The sequence below is a fragment of the Schistocerca serialis genome, chromosome 2 (genome assembly GCF_023864345.2).
Source record: "Schistocerca serialis cubense isolate TAMUIC-IGC-003099 chromosome 2, iqSchSeri2.2, whole genome shotgun sequence".
NCBI lineage: Eukaryota > Metazoa > Arthropoda > Insecta > Orthoptera > Acrididae > Schistocerca > Schistocerca serialis.
In genome coordinates, this window is record NC_064639.1 from 496,190,575 (window position 1) to 496,212,747 (window position 22,173).

The 22,173-nt window shown below is 45.9% G+C and overlaps 1 protein-coding gene across 1 annotated transcript in view; it reads right to left on the reverse strand.

Annotated features, from left to right (window-relative positions):
- The window catches only part of LOC126456137 (glutamate receptor ionotropic, kainate 2-like), a 219,972-nt gene that overhangs the window by 194,489 nt on the left and 3,310 nt on the right, over nt 1-22,173 (reverse strand). The window contains exon 2 of the mRNA XM_050091891.1: nt 16,939-17,053. Within this exon, the coding sequence (XP_049947848.1) occupies nt 16,939-17,053 (115 nt within the window). The remainder of the gene's footprint in view (nt 1-16,938; nt 17,054-22,173) is intronic.

Below are 22,173 nucleotides of genomic sequence, written 5' to 3' on the forward strand. Positions count from 1 at the left end.
TGGACCGGTCGCACTGCTCCAAATGATTCAGCCTTACATTACTGGCTTCCAAGGTCACCGGATCTGACTGTATGTGATCACTTCTTGTGGGGGTTTATGAAAGATTCTGTTTATGTGCCTCCGTTACCAACAACAATGAATGAACAGAGACATCGCATAACAGCAGCTGTGGAAACTAACTCAAGATATGCTCGCTGTAGTGTGGGAACAATCTGAATACTGCATTGACATATGCCATGCATCTTAAGTGGGGCATATTGGACACCTATGTAAAGGTATGAAAAAACGTTTTTGAGTCTCCCGTTCATTAAAAAACAAGATTCATTGTATATATTTATTAGTTTCAGAAATATAGAAGTGCCAAGTCGGATGGTTCTTTTTCATGCACTCTGTATGTATCTTGCTTAATAAATATTTATAACTTTTGTGGTGGTAAATATAATAATAATTCAGTGAGCCTAGTTTTTGAAGTACTCCAAGTATTTTTCAAAAATGATAGTTAAAGTTTTACTGAAGTATAACTGCCAAGAAAAGATTTAAAGTATTCAGCTTGTAGATTATTCTTATTGAAATCTCAATACAGTATCACATTTATCTACAAAAACTATGACAATTCATAACAGTTACTGGCTAGTGGACTTGGAGGGAGTTTAAGGATAATTAATTGTTGTGCAGGTTTTGGAAGTAACAGTATTTACATTTTCATTCATATATTACATTTTAATATATATGTTTAAAGGTATTTCTCATTATGTGTTGTGCCTAAAGGATTCAGTCTAGTTCTGTGTCTACTGATAGACAACTGAGACAGATTTCAGTTTCATATTACAACTGCAATATTAATGAAGTGCATTTTCCAGTCTTCTAACATTTTTGTAGTGTAATAAGCCAACATTTACAACTACTCAGGGTACACCAGATCCAGGTATCACATGTCCCATCTGATTTATAGACAAGGAACCAACGACCTCAGCAATTTGGTCCCATAGGGGCTTACCACCAGCTACACTCACTGATCAGCAAGGACTGCATGAACACTGACCTACTATCGATATAAACCCATCCAGGCGATAGCAGCATCACCTGGAAGAGGAATGACTGCTAGTCATGGTGCATATAGTATCAGTGAGCGTGCTGTCCGCATGTACAAGGTGCATTTCTAAGGCCTCCAATTTTTTTTCTCCGGACTGGAAAGAGATAGAAACATGCGCATTGTTTTAAAATGAGGCCGCGTTCATTGTCAATACGTCCCAGAGATGGCAGCACCGTACGGCAGATGGAATTTTACCACCAGTGGCGAGAATGAGAACTGTTTTAAATACTTAAAATGGCGACGTTTTCCTTGCTTGAATAGCATGCAATCATTCGTTTTCTGAATTTGCGTGGTGTGAAACCAATTGAAATTCATCGACAGATGAAGGAGACATGTGGTGATGGAGTTATGGATGTGTTGAAAGTGTGTTTGTGGGTGCGACAGTTTAATGAAGGCAGAACATCGTGTGACAACAAACCGAAACAACCTTGGGCTCGCACAAGCTGGTCTGACGACATGATTGAGAAAGTGGAGAGAACTGTTTTGGGGGATCGCCGAATGACTGTTGAACAGATCGCCACCAGAGTTAGCATTTCTGTGGGTTCTGTGCACACAATCCTGCATGACGACCTGAAAATGCAAAAAGTGTATTCCAGGTGGGTGCGACGAATGCTGACGGACGACCACATGGCTGCCCATGTGGCATGTTGTCAAGCAATGTTGACGCACAACGACAGCATGAATGGGACTTTCTTTTCGTCGGTTGTGACAATGGATGAGACGTGGATGCCATTTTTCAATCCAGAAACAAAGCGCCAGTCAGTTCAATGGAAGCATACAGATTCACCGCCACCAAAAAAATTTTGGGTAACCGCCAGTGCTGAAAAAATCATGGTGTCCATGTTCTGGGACGGCGAGGGCGTAATCCTTACCCATTGCGTTCCAAAGGGCACTACGGTAACAGGTGCATCCTACGAAAATGTTTTGAAGAACAAATTCCTTCCTGCACTGCAACAAAAACGTCCGGGAAGGGCTGCGCGTGTGCTGTTTCACCAAGACAACGCACCTGCACATCGAGCTAACGTTACGCAACAGTTTCTTCGTGATAACAACTTTGAAGTGATTCCTCATGCTCCCTACTCTCCTGACCTGGCTCCTACTGAGTTTTGGCTTTTTCCAACAATGAAAGACACTCTCCATGGCCGCACATTCACCAGCCGTGCTGCTATTGCCTCAGTGATTTTCCAGTGGTCAAAACAGACTCCTAAAGAAGCCTTCGCCGCTGCCATGTAATCATGGCGTCAGCCTTGTGAAAAATGTGTACGTCTGCAGGGTGATTACGTCGAGAAGTAGCGCCAGTTTCATCGATTTCGGGTGAGTAGTTAATTAGAAAAAAAAATCGGAGGCCTTAGAACCTGAATGCACCTTGTAGAATAGGGAAGGCGTGCTATCTATCTGAGTTTATCCGAAGGCAGATCTTGATGGCTCGGAGGCTCGGCATGAGCATTTTGGAAGCTGCACGACTGTCGGGTGTTTGAGGAGAACTGTGGTGAGTGCCTCAACACGTAGTGAAACCGAGGTGAAACCACGTCCACACGTCGTGGGATGGTGCGGCCACCCCTGGTAAAACAGGACAGGCGGTGAACAACGGCAAAACTGACATGAGACTTTAATGCTGGGCAGAGTACAAGTGTGTCTGAGCACACAATGCACCGAACAGTCTTAACGATGGGCCTCTGCAGGCGACAACTCATGCATGTGCCAATGTGAACACCACGACATCGGTAACTACGACTGAAATGGGCACGTGACCATCGGCACTGGAGGTTGGCGCAATGGCAGAGCGTTGCATGGTATGACGACTCCCGGCACCTTTTTCATTACGCCAATGGGAGGGTGAGAATCCTTCATCTTCCAGAGCAACAGCTCCTTGACACCTGTACTGCAGGACGGAGGCAAGCTGGCGGCGACTCCATTATGTTCCGGGGAACATTTACGACGGCATCCATGGGTCCAGCGGAGCTGGTGCAAGGCACCATGACGGCCAACGAGTATCGCGCCCCTTCATAACGATCATGTTTCCCGCAGTGGCATTTTTCGACAATATAATGCGCCATATCACAACGCCAGGACTGTCACTGATTGGTTCGAGGAACACAGTAGCGCGTTCCAGTAGATGTGCTACCCCCCCTAACCCCCAACTCCGCAGATCTGAATCCGATTGAACACATCTGGAGTCATGTAATATGCGGCTGGTCTCGGCGGAGGTTCGAGTCCTCCCTCGGGCATTGGTGTGTGTGTTTGTCCTTAGGGTAATATAGGTTAAGAAGTGTGTAAGCTTAGGGACTGATGACCTTAGCAGTTAAGTCCCATAAGATTTCACGCACATTTGAACACATCTGGGATGGGACTGAACGTGGTGTCAGAGCTCGTCGCACCCCTCCGTGGAATTTACGGGAATTACGTGATGTGTGTGGGCAGATGTGGTGCCAACTCCCTCCAGCGACCTACCAAGGCCTCATTGCTTCCATGCCACGACGCGTCGCCGGTGTTATCCGTGTCAAAGGTGGAAATACCGGTTCTTAGGTAGGTGGTCATACCGTTCTGGCTCATCAGCGCAGTATAAGGAAGAAAATGCTGCTGGAGAACGCTAATAATAATGCGCAAAAATTATATAATTATACGAAAACGATTTCAATGACATTATTTTTCGATAATTCTAGCAATAAAAAAACGTCAGTCCCAAGTTAATAGTGTTCCACGGTAAGTAAATCTTATGCTTGTAATGATCGTTGCAGTGCTCCTTTATTATGTAAGTGTTATTGAGAGCCAGTTGTTGACAAACTTATTAATAATCCTCCTATGTAGTTCATTTCACACCACTCGTACATTACTTGCTAAAGCCGGCCGAGGTGGCCAAGCGGTTCTAGGCGCTACAGTCTGGAACCGCGCGACCGCTACGGTCGCAGGTTCGAATCCTGCCTCGGGCATGGATGTGTGTGATGTCCTTAGGTTAGTTAGGTTTAAGTAGTTCTAAGTTCTAGGGGACTGATGACCTTAGAAGTTAAGTCCCATAGTGCTCAGAGCCATTTATTTGAACTTGCTAAATTGCGCTACTCTCTTGTAGCTTATTTGCAAAACAGAATTTCGGTATCAAGTAAAACCAGTCTTAATATCTACATATATACTCCGCTAGCCACCAAGCGGTGTGTGGCGCAGGGCAATTCGCGCAAAAGTCATATTCCCCCCCTCTGTTCCACTCGCGGATCGCGCGACGGAAAAACGACTGTCTGAACGCCTCAGTACGAGCTCTTATTTCCCTTATCTTTGAATGGTGATCATTGCGCGATTTGAAAGTTGGTGGTAATGATATATGCTCTACATCCTCGGCGAAGATCAGATTTCGGAATTTAGTGAGCAGCCCCTCCTGTTTAGCGCGCCGTCTATCTGCAAGTGTGTCCCACTTCACACTTTCTGTGAGATTTGTAACGCTCTCGCGATGGCTAAACATACCAGTCACGAATCTTGCCGCTCTTCTTTGGACCTTCGCAATCTCTTGAATCAGACCCAACTGGTAAGGGTCCCATACAGACGAATAATACTCCAAGACTGGACGAACTAACGTATTGTAAGCTATTTCCTTTTTGAAGGACTGCATCGCTTCAGGCTTCTACCAATACATCACAATCTAGAGTTCGCCTTACCCGTTACTTGTGTAATCTGATCCTTCCACTTGAGATCATTCGAATAGTCATACCCAGATACTTGACGAACGTTACCGCTTCCAAAGACTGGGCATTTATTTTGTACTCCTACATTAATGGGGATTTTCGCCTTGTTATACGCAGTAGGTTACACTTACTAATATTGAGAGATAACTGCCAGTAATTACACCACGCATTTATTTTCTGCAAATCCTCATTGATTTGTTCACGACTTTCGTGTGATACCACTTTCCTGTAGACTACAGCATCATCGGCCAACAGTCTAAGGCCGCTGTCAATACCATCAACCAGACCGTTTACATAAAACGTAAAAAGCAGAGGCCCTACTACGCTGCCCTGGGGCACACCTGAAGCTACGCTTGTTTCTGTTGAAGTCACCCCGTTCAGGACGACATACTGCTCCCTGTCTGTTATAAAACTTTCTATCCAACCGCATATGTCATCTGATAAACAGTAAGCGCTCACTTTTTGTAGCAAGCGACAGTGCGGAACTGAGTCGAACGCCTTTCGAAAGTCGAGAAATATAGCATCAACCTGGGAGGCGGTATCTAGAGCCTGTTGTATATCATGCACAAAGAGGGCCAACTGTGTCTCGCATGACCGCTTTTTTTCTGCAGACGAGCATCTCAGAGTTTAGAAAGGTCATTATGTCTGAAGTCAAAATATGTTCCATGATTCTACAACAAATCGATGTCAGTGAAATTGGCCGGTAATTATGTGCATCCGATTTTGTATCCTTTTTATAGATTGCTATGACCTGGGCCTTCTTCCAGTCCCGTGGAAGTTTCCGCTGTTCCAATGATCTCTGATAGATTATGGATAAGAATGGTGCTATATTTGAGCATAGTCAACACAAAAATCTTACGGGGATACCGTCTGGGCCAGATGCCGTCCTGGCGTCTAAGGATCTTAACTGTTTTACAATCTGAGATACACTAAACACTATATCAGCCATCCTTTCGTTTGTTCGATAATTGAAAGCGGGAATGGTGCTGCAGTCTTCTACCGTAAACGAGTTTTTGAAAGCTATGTTTAGAATTTCGGCCTTCTGTATATCATCATCAGTTACATAACCCGTAGTGTCAGTAAGAGAAGGTATTGAATTATTTGTAGCTTATGAATAGTACTAGTACTTGGCACACTTCTGCCAAATTAGGCTGGCGACCATTTTCTTTTGCATAATTGCAGTTTATCTTATTACTAACAAAAACTTCGATTCCCGTTTCTTTTGCTACTGCTTCCATTCAATAGTTATATTTTCCAGAGGCGAAACTGAGTCCGATACCTTATCCGTTACACACATCCACGGTCAAATTAAAGTCCTTTCACAGAAGTAACATTATCTGTGTATTGTTAATTTAATAGTAAGCCGTAGTGTTACACTTCGATTCGTTCGCTCCGATGGGGGTGACTGGCTAGCAAAAGAAAGGGGAGCCAAAATGCTGTGATACACATTAAAATATTCTCCTGGCCCAATCTGGCAGGAAGTCCGGACAACACATAAAACCTTAAGACTGTGTCGACCGTTGTCCCACTGTAACCTGAAATTGAGGGGAAACTACTGCCCACCTCTCTTACTGCATAGATAAATAAACTGAGACGTACCAAAACTGTTACGCGAAAATTGGTGAGGTCTCTCCTCTCCTAGGAGGAGGGTGTTATCCTAGCCTTAATATTCTTCATACAGTTGATTCACTTTTCTTTTTTTCAAACACATTGGTTTAGTAGTTAGCATCTGTGACTATTGATCCAAATGTCTTGAGTGCTACACTTGGTCACAGTTATTGCGCAGGTTTTGAATAAAAATCGACTATAACGACCGAAGACTTGCGCCATATTCAGCTAGCGGAGGAACTAATATATGTTCAGGTCTCTTTATTCCTCCTGTCAATAAAGGCAGAAGAATCAGCAATGTCTGACGTGCTATCATATTTCCTGAAAGTATTATCATCGCATTAAGAAAGAACACACGTGCAGATATATGTGGACACCACTGGACGATTAGAAAGACAAGTTACACTTGTAAACTTCTGATGAGAATAATATGCAGAAAAACGAATGATATATTGAGAATTTACTGTGAGAAGAGTGATTTGGCTTTAGGAACGGTAAATGTGCCAGGACAGCAATTCTAACATCGCAACTTAGCAATGGAAGACAGGTTGCATAAAAATGTGAAAACCTGCCTAGAAATTGTGGTCCTTGAGTCCCCCTTCGCAATATAAAACTGATTTAGATGTTCAAAATCCTTTTAATATTCCGAAACAAGGAATATACACTCCTGGAAATGGAAAAAAGAACACATTGACACTGGTGTGTCAGACCCACCATACTTGCTCCGGATACTGCGAGAGGGCTGTACAAGCAATGATCACACGCACGGCACAGCAGACACACCAGGAACCGCGGTGTTGGCCGTCGAATGGCGCTAGCTGCGCAGCATTTGTGCACCGCCGCCGTCAGTGTCAGCCAGTTTGCCGTGGCATACGGAGCTCCATCGCAGTCTTTAACACTGGTAGCATGCCGCGACAGCGTGGACGTGAACCGTATGTGCAGTTGACGGACTTTGAGCGAGGGCGTATAGTGGGCATGCGGGAGGCCGGGTGGACGTACCGCCGAATTGCTCAACACGTGGGGCGTGAGGTCTCCACAGTACATCGATGTTGTCGCCAGTGGTCGGCGGAAGGTGCACGTGCCCGTCGACCTGGGACCGGACCGCAGCGACGCACGGATGCACGCCAAGACCGTAGGATCCTACGCAGTGCCGTAGGGGACCGCACCGCCACTTCCCAGCAAATTAGGGACACTGTTGCTCCTGGGGTATCGGCGAGGACCATTCGCAACCGTCTCCATGAAGCTGGGCTACGGTCCCGCACACCGTTAGGCCGTCTTCCGCTCACGCCCCAACATCGTGCAGCCCGCCTCCAGTGGTGTCGCGACAGGCGTGAATGGAGGGACGAATGGAGACGTGTCGTCTTCAGCGATGAGAGTCGCTTCTGCCTTGGTGCCAATGATGGTCGTATGCGTGTTTGGCGCCGTGCAGGTGAGCGCCACAATCAGGACTGCATACGACCGAGGCACACAGGGCCAACACCCGGCATCATGGTGTGGGGAGCAATCTCCTACACTGGCCGTACACCACTGGTGATCGTCGAGGGGACACTGAATAGTGCATGGTACATCCAAACCGTCGTTCTACCATTCCTAGACCGGCAAGGGAACTTGCTGTTCCAACAGGACAATGCACGTCCGCATGTATCCCGTGCCACCCAACGTGCTCTAGAAGGTGTAAGTCAACTACCCTGGCCAGCAAGATCTCCGGATCTGTCCCCCATTGAGCATGTTTGGGACTGGATGAAGCGTCGTCTCACGCGGTCTGCACGTCCAGCACGAACGCTGGTCCAACTGAGGCGCCAGGTGGAAATGGCATGGCAAGCCGTTCCACAGGACTACATCCAGCATCTCTACGCGTCTCCATGGGAGAATAGCAGCCTGCATTGCTGCGAAAGGTGGATATACACTGTACTAGTGCCGACATTGTGCATGCTCTGTTGCCTGTGTCTCTGTGCCTGTGGTTCTGTCAGTGTGATCATGTGATGTATCTGACCCCAGGAATGTGTCAATAAAGTTTCCCCTTCCTGGGACAATGAATTCACGGTCTTCTTATTTCAATTTCCAGGATTGTATAAAAAGCGTAATGATATAGGTGAATGAAGCTATGTTAAGTGAAAGAGATCCATTGACGTCGTGTATTGATTTGGAAATTCCTGAAGGTGTATGCCTGCAGTGCAGTATTTTACGGAAGTCAGGCGTGCGCCATTGGAAAATTCACGGAAGACAGAACTGGAAGCATTTAAAACGTGTTGCTATCGAAGACTGTTTAAGGCGACAGATAAAGCACGACATGACAGACTACTGAAAAGGACAGATGAGTCAATGAAATAGCTTTGCTAAAAGAAAGTATCGGTTATTTCGACACCTGCTCAGGCTTCCAGAATCAGTTGATTTGGCTCTGCAAACAGCAGTTAGGAGAAAAAAAATTAGCAGCAAACCAGGAACAGAATACGCAAACAGATCATATAGGATAGTGAATGTAATAGTTACGTAGAGAAAAAAGGTCGGTACAATAAAATAATGACGTCATCAAACCAGAAGAATGATGATTCTGAAACGAAAAAGTTTTTTTCTGCACCGAAGCTACTGGAGCGGTGTTTGTCAAGGCCTCGTCGTTCGCTCCACTTGGTCTAGTTCGCTCTTTTGTATCTCCAGTCACTCAATCACAATTAAGACATGCTCCATCCCCTCTACTGTGAGGTAACACCGTGCACTACAAATGGCTCGTTGCCTCATCGTACGTTCCTCGCTCATTCACAGTGAATCCTAAATGTCCTGGTATCTTGCACAATGTTCCTTCTCCACTTTATCGATGTTTCAGGAGAAGCTTATCCGGATACTCCAAACCATTTTGTTCATTTTGTACATTTGTAGATTAGTCTCAATTGTCTGTAGATCATGTCTCACCCACTCCTAAGTCTTGAAGAATTCGTAGCGCTGTGCATTAAATAAAGGAAATTCTTTTGAAAGTCGGCGTCTACAGACATAGACACAGGAAACAGTAGAGCAGCAAACTATATCTGCTTCAGAGGACAAATACTAAAATCACTTTGATCTAAAAATTCATATTTTTGTCTACAAGCATAATACAGGGTGTTCAAGGATGAATGGTGAATATTCTGTGACATGACGGGAACCATCATTCGAAGCAAAGAGGTCCATTAAACATGGTCTCCCAAATGTATACCCTAAGAGGTGTGAGCTACAGCCAGCCGAAGTGGCCGAGCGATTCTCGGCGCTACAGTCTGGAGCCGCGCGACCGCTACGGTCGCAGGTTCGAATCCTGCCATGGGCATGGATGTGTGTTATATCCTTAGGTTAGTTAGCTTTAAGTAGTTCTAAGTTCTAGGGGACTGATGACCTAGATGTTAAGTCCCATAGTGCTCAGAGCCATTTGAACCATTTTTATGAGCTACATCTTCATCTTCGATACTGTGAAATAAATCTTTTCTATTGCGAAATGTTTTGTTTTATATTTTGGGAGGAGGTGTTATGGGCCTAACCAAGAAAAAATTGTCTAGTAAATATAGGGACTAAATTTCGCACCTTAAGAGTTGTGAACACTTCTTCAATAGGAGAGATGTGTTTCACAGTAGCGAAAATATGAGTTTTAGAGCCCATGCTTACTAGACTTTTTTGTTTCGTATGATCGTTCTTCTCTTGTCACCAAATATTTACCATTGCTCCTGGGAGACAAGATTTCTTGTACTTCGATCAATGGTCGAGTTGGCGCTGTGACGAGACACAGGACTCGTATTCCAAAGGATGACAGTCCATAACCCATTTTGGGCCTGCTTACATTGCAGAGCCGAAACATTATGACCACTGCCTACCGCGATATTGCGTATTGACTGGTGGCGTTGCGGCCCCATTGTAACATGGTGGAGGCAACCGACCCACTGGAAAGTCCGTAGGAGGGTGAGTTAGCATGCAGCTGTGCCGGCCGGGAACCAAAACAGTTTTCTGCCAGAGAAAAGGAATAATGGCCTGCGTGTTCACCTTAAAAGCAAAACCCGCTGTATTGTTTGGGAAAGCCCCAGCATCCACATTGTTTGACGGACCTAGTGCGCAGTTTCAGAGTTCTCACAGGTGGACAGTAAATGCCTAACACGGATGCTATATATTTCTGGATTGGTTGGCTTAAATGCCACCCTCCCGTTTGTAAGAGTAACGCTGATTGGCGGACTATTTCTGACGCAATCAGCCGGAGGAGTGAGGGAAAGATAGCAGATGATATACCCTTTCGCTGTTTGCTTGGAGAGAGGTCGTTCTGGTGATGCTTTTGAAGCGGAAACTCATAGCAGGAGTGAGTGTGTTCGTGCGTGTATGCAGAGAGCGAGGAACAAAGTCTCTACTCAGCACTGCACTGAGAGAGCACTTCTGTTGCTAGCGAATCAGAGTGATATTTCTATATTGAGTCACTCACGATTAAGTGTTTGTTCACTGTGTTGGCCACAACACTTAATGTGTGGTGTGAACACAGACAGAGTATTAGTTAGAGTCTGCGAGCGAACATTGAGTGGCATCACGATGGACTGGTTATCTGACTGGTGTACCACACCAATAGTTAGACCAGGGGCGTGGTTCAAATGGCTCTGAGCACTATGGGACTCAACATCTTAGGTCATAAGTCCCCTAGAACTTAGAACTACTTAAACCTAACTAACCTAAGGACATCACACACACCCATGCCCGAGGCAGGAGTCGAACCTGCGACCGTAGCAGTCCCGCGGTCCCGGACTGCAGCGCCAGAACCGCACGGCCACCGCGGCCGGCCACCAGGGGCGTAACGGAGTCGTTGACTTCATCAAGGCGTAGTGAGAGTTCGGTTGATGAAGGTCAAAGAGATAGTTTTTTATTTTTCAGCGGCGGACGACGCAGGCAGCAGTCGTCGCAGCTCACGGTATTGTGCGCTACAGTGTAGGCTAGACCCATCTTTCCTCCATTAGGAATAACATACTTCATTCACGTCACTCCATTACATTTCTCACGCGACTACCACGACCGTACTTAGAAAAATTCAATTGGATAATTATTCAAGTTGAGTAGGCGCGGCTCTCAGCCATTATGCCAAGTAAATAACATTCTTAAAGAAAAGCAATAAAAGAGCTTTCCCACACTTTGTATAGAAATTTCATTAACAGGATTCCTATCCATAAGAGGTAACCTCCTATTCCGAAAAGAACCAGGAAATTTGTGTATGAGTTTATAAATAAAAGTTTCACTTGATTTTCTCAGATTTTGCAATAAATAATATTTTCTGTTCATTTAATGTTTTTCTCACACTAACTAGCAATACTCCAGTAACCGAGTATCTCACTATTTACGTAAGAAAATAGAATATTTTTGTGTCTTTACCTTACAGTGGGCGAATCCAGAAGATATTTATTGCCGAAAGTTTCTCAGGCATTTCTTTTTGGTACGTTGGAGCGTCTGTCTGACTTCTGTAGTAGTGTGGGGTGAAAATTGCTTCCTGCAGGAGCCAAAGGGTACTTATCAGATCAATCTCTTGCGCACCTCGTCAAAATAACACCCACACACATACATCGTGTCGCCGTAATGAAAGTACATAAGCGAACAGAGACTAATGGGGAATCATTGTAAATAGGGAACTCCATTGACATAAACGACTTTGACAAAGGACAGGACAGTTATGGCCCGTCTTCTGGGGACAAGAATTTCGGAAACTGCGAAGTTGGGCACAGTATTCAAGCGTTGTGAGCCTCTGTGGAAAGTGAGTGAAGGTGAAATCGCGAGTAGGCGAGAGAGTATCAGAAGTCCACGCCTCATAACAAAATGCGGATGTCGGAGGCTTATCCGCCCTATAAAGTAGAGCAGGAGGCGCTCTGTGACAGATCTGACGGCAGAGTGCATTACTGATGGAGGCACAAGTGTTTAGGGTCATACCGTTCAACTCACGTTATACATGGAGCTCTGCAGCAGACAACGTATAAGTGTACCCATGTTGAGCCCCGTCTCTGATGACCCTATTGTCGACGGGACGTTAAACACTAACCTTGTCCCTCTCTTCCATATTGATCCATACGATATCGTCACTTATGAATGGAGTGGACACCGGAGCATTGAGACTGGACCGTCGATAACGGGAACATGTCGCCTGGTCGGACGAATCAGGTCGATAGTAGTGTTCGAATACGCGTTCATCCAAGCGAACCGCTGCTCGAAACATCTACATCTACACCTACATGACAATTAAGTGCCTGACAGAGCGATTATCAAACCACCTTCAAGCTACTTCTCTACCTTTCCACTCTCGAACAGCGCGCAGGAGAAACGAATACGTAAATCTTTCTGTGCGAACTCTGATTTCTCTTATTCTATTATGATCATCATTTCTCCCTCGCAATGAAAAACACCTTTGTTTCAGTGATTGCCAGTCCAATTCGCGTATCATATCAGTGGCACATTCTCCACTGTTTCACGATAATACAAAATAAGCTGCCCTTATTTGAAATTCTTGGATCTCCTCCATCAATCCTATCAGTTACGGATCCCACAACGAGCAGCAATACTCCAGAAGAGGATGAACAGGCATAGTGTAGACAGTCTCTTTAACAAATGTGTTGCATTTTCTAAGTGTTCTGTCAATAATTCGCAGTCTTTCGTTCGCTTTCCTCACAAGTTGAGTTATGTGGTCTTTTCAAGTTAAGCCATTCTTAGTTGTAATCCGTAAGTATTTAGCTGAATTCACAGCCTTTAGTTTTTTGCGACTTATCGCGTAACCGAAAATTAACGGATGCTTTTTCGTACTCATATAAATGACTTGATACTTTTCTTTGTTTAGAATCAATTACCACTTTTCGAGCCTTACAGATACTGTATCTTGTCTAAATCATTTTGCAATTGGTTTTGTTGATGTGATGACTTTACCAGGAGGTAAATGACAGCATCATCTGCAAACAGCCTAAGAGGGCCACTGAGTCCCCTAAATCGTTTATATAAATCAACAACGGCAGAGGGCCTGCAACGCTTCCTTGGGGAATGCCAGATATTATTTCCGTTTTACTAGATGACTTTAAGCCGGTTGCTACGAACTGTGACCTTTCTGACAGGAAAACACTAATCCAGTCTGACAGCTTAGACGATACTCCGTAGGCCGGCCGGGGTGGCCGAGCGGTTCTAGGCGCTACAGTCTGGAACCGCGCGACCGATTCGGTCGCAGGTTCGAATCCTGCTTCGGGCATGGATGTGTGTGATGTCCTTAGATTAGTTAGGTTTAAGTAGCTCTAGGGGACTGATGACCCCAGAAGTTAAGTCCCGTAGTGCTCAGAGCCACGATACTCCGTAGGCACGCAATTTGGTTAGAAATCGCTTGTGAGGAACAGTGTCAAAAGCCATCTCGCAATACGAAAATATGGAATCAGTTTGACATCCCCTGTCGGTAGCACTCATTACTTCGTACGAATAAAGAGCTGGTTGTGTTTCGCCGGAATCCGTGTTGGCTCTTTGTGAAAAACATCGTTTCCTTCGAGGTAATTCATGATGTTCGGAAGCAACATATGTTCCAAGATCCTGCTGCAATTTGACATTAGTGCTATGGGTCTGTAATTCAGCGGATTACTCCCATTTCCATTCTTGAGTACTGGTGTAACCTGTGCAACTTTCCAGTCTTCAGGTACCACTTCATGGACACAGGCCGCTGGGGGCAGTATTATGATGTGGCGGATATTCACTTGGGCTTCATCGGGAATTGTGGTAGTAATCGAAGGCCGCATGACACCTGTGGACTACGTGAAAATAATTGCAGATCTCCTGTGTCCTTTCTTGCTTGATTTGTCCCCGACGGTGAAACCATCTCCCACCAGCATAACAGTCCGTGTCACAAGGCCACAACCGTGCTGCAGTGATTTGAGGAACCCCGCAGTGAATTGACTTTGCTGTCTCGTCCACTACATTCACCTGATCAGAACACGATGGAAAACATCTGGGACGCTATCGAGCCACAGCTCAGCGCCTACAAACCACCGGCCAGTATTTTACGGGAATTGTGTGACCTGTGCGTAAACACCACCGGAAATCTGTCAAGGACGTGTAAAACCCATGCCACGCAGGATTGCTGCTGTATTCTGTTCCAAAAACGGTCCGAGACGCTATTAAGCAGCTGGTGTTTATGTTTGACTCGTCAACGTAATTTTTGTATTTCGTGGTTCCTCTACATCACCTCAAGGTGAAGCTGCGACGGTTTTTTGTAAGGCCACACTAAACGCTATCCTCACTCCCTTCTTGCTTGTGATCACTCAAATTTAATAAAATCCTCAGTGTCTATAATATATAAGGTCGGCATTTCTTTAAATAGTCATGTACGCCATACCTAACTTTCATCTACATCTACATCTACATTTATACTCCGCAAGCCACCCAACGGTGTGTGGCGGAGGGCACTTTTCGTGCCACTGTCATTACCTCCCTTTCCTGTTCCAGTCGCGTATGGTTCGCGGGAAGAACGACTGTCTGAAAGCCTCCGTGCGTGCTCTAATCTCTCTAATTTTACATTCGTGATCTCCTCGGGAGGTACTTTATGAGGTGTTGCTTTGTTGGGTACGAAATAATGTTGTCGGTCTGCGACAATGAAACAGGAAAGGTGGTCAACTAGAGAGGTTTAAGGCAAGAAGCCGCAGAATCGATTTGACCTTAGAGCCGACTAGTGTGTCGCGCCATAGCGCAAGCCATGGCTTTCGAGTTTCAGTGAATTCCGAACTGCAATTAGGTTCGCCCAGCCCTTAAGACAACAGATGGAAATAGAATTTGGAGCAACGGTGGGAAGAGGCCGCAGCCGACACGCACCAGTGCAACGAGTGTCGCTGGAGGCTCCGGCCGCTTCTAATTCCGTCGCTGGTGCGAACATCGCTTTGTGAGCCCGCGGCCGGTATTTCTGGTCTGGCCACGCGCCACCGCGATACAATGACGGCTGCCGCTTCCTGCCGGAAATGGCCGGCCGCTATGCGCCTCCGAAGCCCACTGTCTGCCCAGACGTCTTCAGAAAAACTTTCCACTACATCTCATTACTCTTACACCGCGATAAACGGACATTGACAGCGCTTTGTGCTGGCACTGGAATCTAGATGGTCGATACTGGAACCGTACAAATGTCTGTCCCATCACATTCGGGGCCATTACGTTATTACTATCACCATGCACTATGAAAGAAATGTAAGAATATGTCATGTTAACGTAGTGTATAAGATGTCATGATCAACAAGAGATCATGCGCTTGGAGGCAGCCTAGATTCGGAAAAGCTGTCCTGGTGCTCATCATCGTAATGAAGTTTTCACCCTGCAACGGAGCGAGCGTTGTGGCTAAGCTATGTCTCCGCAGATCCTTTCTAGGAGGAGTGCTAGTCTTGCAAGTTTCACCGGAAAACTTCTATGAAGTTTGGAGGGTAGGGAATGAGTTATTGGTGGAAGTAAAGCTGTGAGGATAGGTCGTGAGACTGTACTTGAGTTGCTCGGTGGACAGAGCACTTGCCTGTAAAAGGAAAGGATCGCGAGTTCGGGTCTCGGTCATGCACACAGTTTCATTTCGCCAGGAAGTCCATAACCGTATCTTCAAAACCGTGGGACACCACTGGAGTACCTCAACATCACGCACACTGTGCGTGGAAAATCGTCGTGTGGTGTGATGAATCAAGGTATACAATGTGGCGATCCGATGGCAGGGTGTGGGTTTGGCGAATGCCCAGTGTACGTCATCTGCCAGCGTGTGTAGCGCCAACAGTAAAATTCGGAGGCGGTGGTGTAATGGTGTGGTCGTGTTTTTCATGGAGGGGGTTTGCACTACTTGTTATTTTGTGTGGCACTATCACAGCACAGGCCTACATTGATGTTTTAAGCACCTTCTTGCTTCCCACTGTTGAAGAGCAGCTCAGGGATGGCGATGCATCTTTCAACACGGTTGAGCACGTGTTCATAATGCACAGCCTGTGGTGGAGTAGTTCCAAGACAATAACATTCTTGTAATGGACTGGCCTGCACAGAGTCCTGAGTTAAATTCTATAGAACACCTTTGGGATGTTTTGGAACACCGACTTCGTGCAAGGCCTCACCGACCGACTTCGATACCTCTTCTCAGTGCAGCACTCCGTGAAGAATGGGCTGCCATTCCCCAGGAAACGTCCACCACCTGATTGAACGTATGCTTGTGAGAGTGGAAGCTGTCATGAAGGTTAAGGATGGGGCAACACCATACTGAATTCAAGCGTTACCGATGGACGGCGCCACGAACTTGTAAGTCATTTTCGGGCAGGTGCCCGAATACTTTTGACCACATAGTGTATCTTTTATTATGATGACGATGACAGAAGTCTCTAAAAGATCTATATTGACGATCGAAATGTCGCGGCTCATTGACCACCGTATGCTAGTTTGAATAGTTCTACTAATGGTTAACGATAGCCGATACTAGTTAACAGTACAAAATATTTTCTGTGATTACATCAAAGATAATGTTAAGTATACAGTATTGTAAAGGCACACTCTGTGCGTGTTTTGAGTAGTGGTTTGCTACGTTAAAGGTGACGTCGGCTGAACACCGAGGACAGTACGTACCGATACGCAGAGTGTGCGCCACGTGGTACTTGGCTGCACAGTAGCGCGCAGGTCCCGGAAGTAGCAGGAACACCAGAAGCAGTGGCTGGAACATCACAGCCCCACGACACCTCACCTGCAAAAGTCGGGAAATAAGGTTACAGTCTATAATGGAAAGGGAGAGTTATGACAGTCTCCATTTATTGGGATATACTAGAAGGGAAATGGGAGAATGGGGTAGAAGAAGTCAGTTTTTGCCCTTGGAAGGAAAATCAATTGGCTGGCACTAATTTTGAAAAACATGCGCAGCCCTATTTCTACTTCGCTCATTATGAATGAAAGAGAGAAGGGGCGTATTCTGGAGGAACTGTTTTCAAATCCCTGTCCCACCATCTAGATTTACGTTTCCTTGAATTAATTAAGGCGAGTGGTTTCTTTGAGAAAGGTCACGGCCGATTACATATATCCTGGTCGACCTTTAGGTTTACGAGGCCCCAATTCCAGCGCCTGAGCTTAGAAATCTTCCATGGAGAAGGTGTCTTCCACTCGACTAAGTGGACTACCTATGGCGTCGCTTACGGCTATTCGTTGAACTTGCCATTCCACGTGAAACAGCTCGTGATGAGACATGCATGAAAGAGCGCTTGGTGATGTCTTGTGGGAAAATGGAACAGATATATGGTTCAAATGGCTCTGAGCACTATGGGACTTAACTTCTGAGGTCATCAGTCCCCTAGACCTTAGAACAACGTAAACCTAACTAACCTAAGAACATCACACACATCCATGCCCGAGGCAGGATTCGAACCTGTGACCGTAGCGGTCGTGCTGTTCCAGACTCTCGCGCCTAGAACCGCTCAGCCACTCCGACCGGCGAACAGATATACTCCAGAGAATCACAGACTGGCACTATGGTAAACAAAGAAACACCATCAGAGCTGACCAGTATGTCTTTTGGTACAAGTTTTAATTTTTTTCAGCGTCGCAGTGAAATGTCCTGAGTCCTTCATGTATGTGTCAGTTTTTCCCATGTGCGACTGGAGCAGAGAGGTCGAGTGTTTCGCCAGTTTATACGTCGGTAAGCTCGAAGCTCTTAATGGAATATTATTCTTATGAACCTTTGGTAATCCATACATCCAAGGTGGTAGATCTTCTGTGTTCCGCAGGTTCCTCTGAATATCCACCGAGAGAGAAGACGCCTTGAGTAACCGATTCGTATTCCGTGTGATCCGCTGTGTTGGATATGCGCTTAGTTTCGAGTGCCGCGTCAGATCTAAGAGGTCCCAGATATTCTGCTCATAATCTTCGGTCTTCATTACGACTATCGCATTTCCTTTATTAGCAGGTAGTACCAATACTCTTGTCGGCGTCAAGACTGTCGGTTGTCTGATACTCTTCTTTCTTCAGCTTGCAGGCTGGTGGTTTCGCTCGGTGCAGGGTCATGGCGGTTCCAATGCGTGTTTCCTCAGTTCTTTCACAAGTGGCCGCTTATGATGTCCTCCATAGGTATAGTTCTCGGGATGATAGCGAAATTCCCTCCTTTTTGGACAGGCTGTTACTCTTTGGCCAACTGTCGTTCACTGAGGTTGACCACTATGCGTGACATGTCGGAAATCGCCTTGTCAATCTGCTTCCTGCATCTTGTAAACTTTCTTCTGTCGCTCGGTGCAGCAGTGGAGTTCGTTCTGTATACTCCTCTGAATGATGCTGTCGATCTTGTCTCAGTCGTCTCGATGCATGTTGCCACTTAATTAATAGCAAATGTCAAAACCTTCTTCATCTGTTTTTGTGAAGCATCTCCGTGTTGCATGAATTCGCTCACGAAGGAAAGTTCGTTTTATTATACCATAGGTACGATGTGCTTGGGCGGTTGTGACTAGGCTCTTACATTTCAACAATTTTGATGTGACCCCTTGATATCATCACCGCGAGGGAAACGCGAGAGAGGACATTGCGCTATCTTCCTCCCTTTTTGTTCAAGGTTTCGTTACAATCTGCAAATCTACTCCCCTTAGAGGCGTATTACAAAATCGTTAACGTTTTCGTGGCCGCTTGTTGACAAACTGCCTGTTGGCCTCTGTCTCGGGTTCTTCGACCGACGTTTGTTTGTTGGTTTTTCTAACGTTCCACCAGCACGAGTGGCTGGCATTGTCAAAGCTTCACCTACTGCTAAAGATGGACTGGGGTCGACCTCGCGACTGCAGATTTTATGTACCTGGCGCGCCAACGTCCGAGGAGTTTTTCGTGGTCATGACTGCTGCGATTCTCTCCTTGCTACGTGCAACGGTAGTTCGTCGCAATACGGGAATCCAGAACAATCTGCAAATCTACTCCCCATATAAGCGCAGTAGAAAACTGTTAAGGTTTTCGTGGTCGCTTGTTGACAAACCGCCTGTTGGCTTTCTTCTTTCCTGCTTAAGCTATTGTCATGTTTGTTTATTTCTATAGCTTCTGTGAACAAGCGGGTATAATATCTCTTCTTTGCAGCACGACCTTCGGTGTCGCCGAATTTTACTGTGTCGTCGGTCTCACACAGTGCGTGCTCCGGACGGCTGATTTCTCCAACTTCCCGAACATGTACTGCCGCCTGTGTTCAGTGACCCTAGTGTTGACTAATCGTCCAGTCATTCCAACATGGACTTTTCCACATGCACGTGGTATGCGATATATTTCGCACATTGCAAGTGGGTCCCTTTTTCTCCTTTCCTGATCTGAAGCACTCTTTGACGTTCTTCGTCAGTTTATAAATAGTCTTTACGCCGTGTTTGCGTAACATAAAACCAATCTATCCGTCACTCTGGGAATGTATGACGGAAAGGCCGTACTCGACATTTTTTTTCTATGTTTCACTCCCCAGAGTGTTTGTTATGCTTCATTTATAACTGGCAGAGCAGCCAGCCATTGCTCCTCAGAACGCTTTTCAGGTGCCGCATCTCGCGTCTGAGTTGCTGTGGCTCATACATCCGTGTTAAACTCACATGAAGTGTACTACAAACTTTGATATGCAAATGATTAGCATTTCAGTACATCTATACAAAGTGCATGAGTTGAACAAAAATACAGAAACATAGCCAGCTATGGATGCTTGAACTGTAAGTAGACTGTTTAGGTTTTTATGCTGGTAACGCCTCGCACCGTTCTGTATGAAAATCGTTGACTGTGCTGTGTGCAGTCTGTAGCCGGTTGGCATTGTTGTAATATTCGCTATTGTAGTGTTGGGCAGTTGGATGTGAACAGCGCGTAGCGGTGTGCAGTTGGAGGCGAGCCGCCAGCAGTCGTGGATGTGGGGAGAGAGATGGCAGAATTTTGAGAGCGGACGATCTGGACGTGTGTCTGTGAGAAAAAGGAAATTTGTAAGACTAAATTTTTTGTTCTCTATCAAAATCTTTCATTTGCTAACTATGCCTATCAGTAGTTAGTGCCTTCAGTAGATAGAATCTTTTATTTAGCTGGCAGTATTGGCGCTCGGCAACGGCCTTGCCGCAGTGGATACACCGGTTCCCGTCAGATCGCCGAATTTAAGCGCTGTCGGGCGTGGCCGGCGCTTGGATGGGCGACCATCCGGGCCGCCATGCGCTGTTGCCATTTTTCGGGGTGCACTCAGCCTCGTGATGCCAATTGAGGAGCTACTCGACCGAATAGTAGCGGCTCCGGTCAAAGAAAACCATCATAACGACCGGGAGAGCGGTGTGCTGACCACACGCCCCTCCTATCCGCATCCTCAGCTGAGGATGACACGGGGGTCGGATGGTCCCGGTGGGCCACATGTGGCCTGATGACGGAGTGAGTATTGGCGCTAGCTGTATTGCAGTAGTCCGAGTAACGAAGATTTTTTGTGAGGTAAGTGATTCATGAAAGGTATAGTTTATTGTTGGTCAGGGCTATTCTTCTGTAGGGATTATTGAAAGTCAGATTGCGTTGCGCTAAAAATATCGTGTGTCACTTTAGTGTTGATCAGAATACGTAAAGAGTGAAATGTCTGAGTACGTTCAGTTTTGCTCAGCTGTTTGAAAATCAAATAAGGTAGAGGTTTACCAGCACAGTCATTTATAATTTTGCAAAGGAGACGTTTCAGAACATAAATGCAAATCCTGTCCAAGATGCGTTGCTGTATTTCTCCATAAATGTCACCTGTGCAATGTCCTCAGTACATTACAGTAACAGTCGTGGTCAGAACAGGGTTCTGTGTAATTGTGAGTGCATTATGTCGGAACTAAGTGAATTCGAACGTGGGCAAATAAATGGTGCTCGTATTGGGGTTGCTTCCGTAACTAAGGCGTCAGGTCGAAGATTTATACCGCATACATCATCCGCTAAGTCACAAGGTGGACGAAAGTGGGTATTAAGTAATTGTGACAGACGGTCATTGTGACCAAAACTAAGGGGACGACAGCTGAAAAAGTCTCTGCAGAACAAAATATCGCAATAGCGGATCTTCACAGTACCAAAACAGCAGGAAAGGAGGTTGAAAAGGAGGGACATGTAGGTCGAGCTTGTACTCCCAAAATCATTCATCAGTGATCCAAATGCCCATTTTTGGAAACTTTGCTGAGTGGACTATGGAGTAATGGAAGAAAGTCATTTAGTTGTATGAGTCTTGTTGCATGCTGTTTCCAACCTCTGGCCGAGTTCACGGCCCAAGAGTGAACCATGATGATGGTTTGGTTCAAAATGGTTCAAATGGTTATGAGCGCTACGGGACTTAACATCTGAGGTCATCAGTCCCCTAGAACTTAGAACTACTTAAACCTAACTAACCTAACGACATCACACACATCCATGCTAGAGGCGGGATTCGAACCTGCGACCGTAGCTGGTGGTTTGGTGATGGATTTGGACAGGCATATCATGGTACTGGGAGAGCCCCATGGGTGCTCTGCAAAGTCACACTACTGCCATGTGGCTATGTTGGCTGATCATGCCCATCCCATGGTACAATGTTTATTTGCCAATAGTGATGTGTTCCAAGCTGAGAGGGCCCCTGTTCACACTGCTTGCGTCGTCCAGGACTGGTTCCGTGAGCGCGACGATGAATTGTCGCATCTCACCTGGCCACGACAGTCACCAGATCTCAGTATTAGAGAGCCTTTGTGGTCTACTTTGGAGAGAAGGTTCCTTGATCGCTACACACCCCCATCATCGTTACCTGAACTTGCCACTGTTTCACGGGAAGAATGGTATAAGATTCCCTTGAAGACCATACAGGATCTGTACTTACTCACTTCGAGACGAGTATAAGCTGCTTTGAATGGCAAC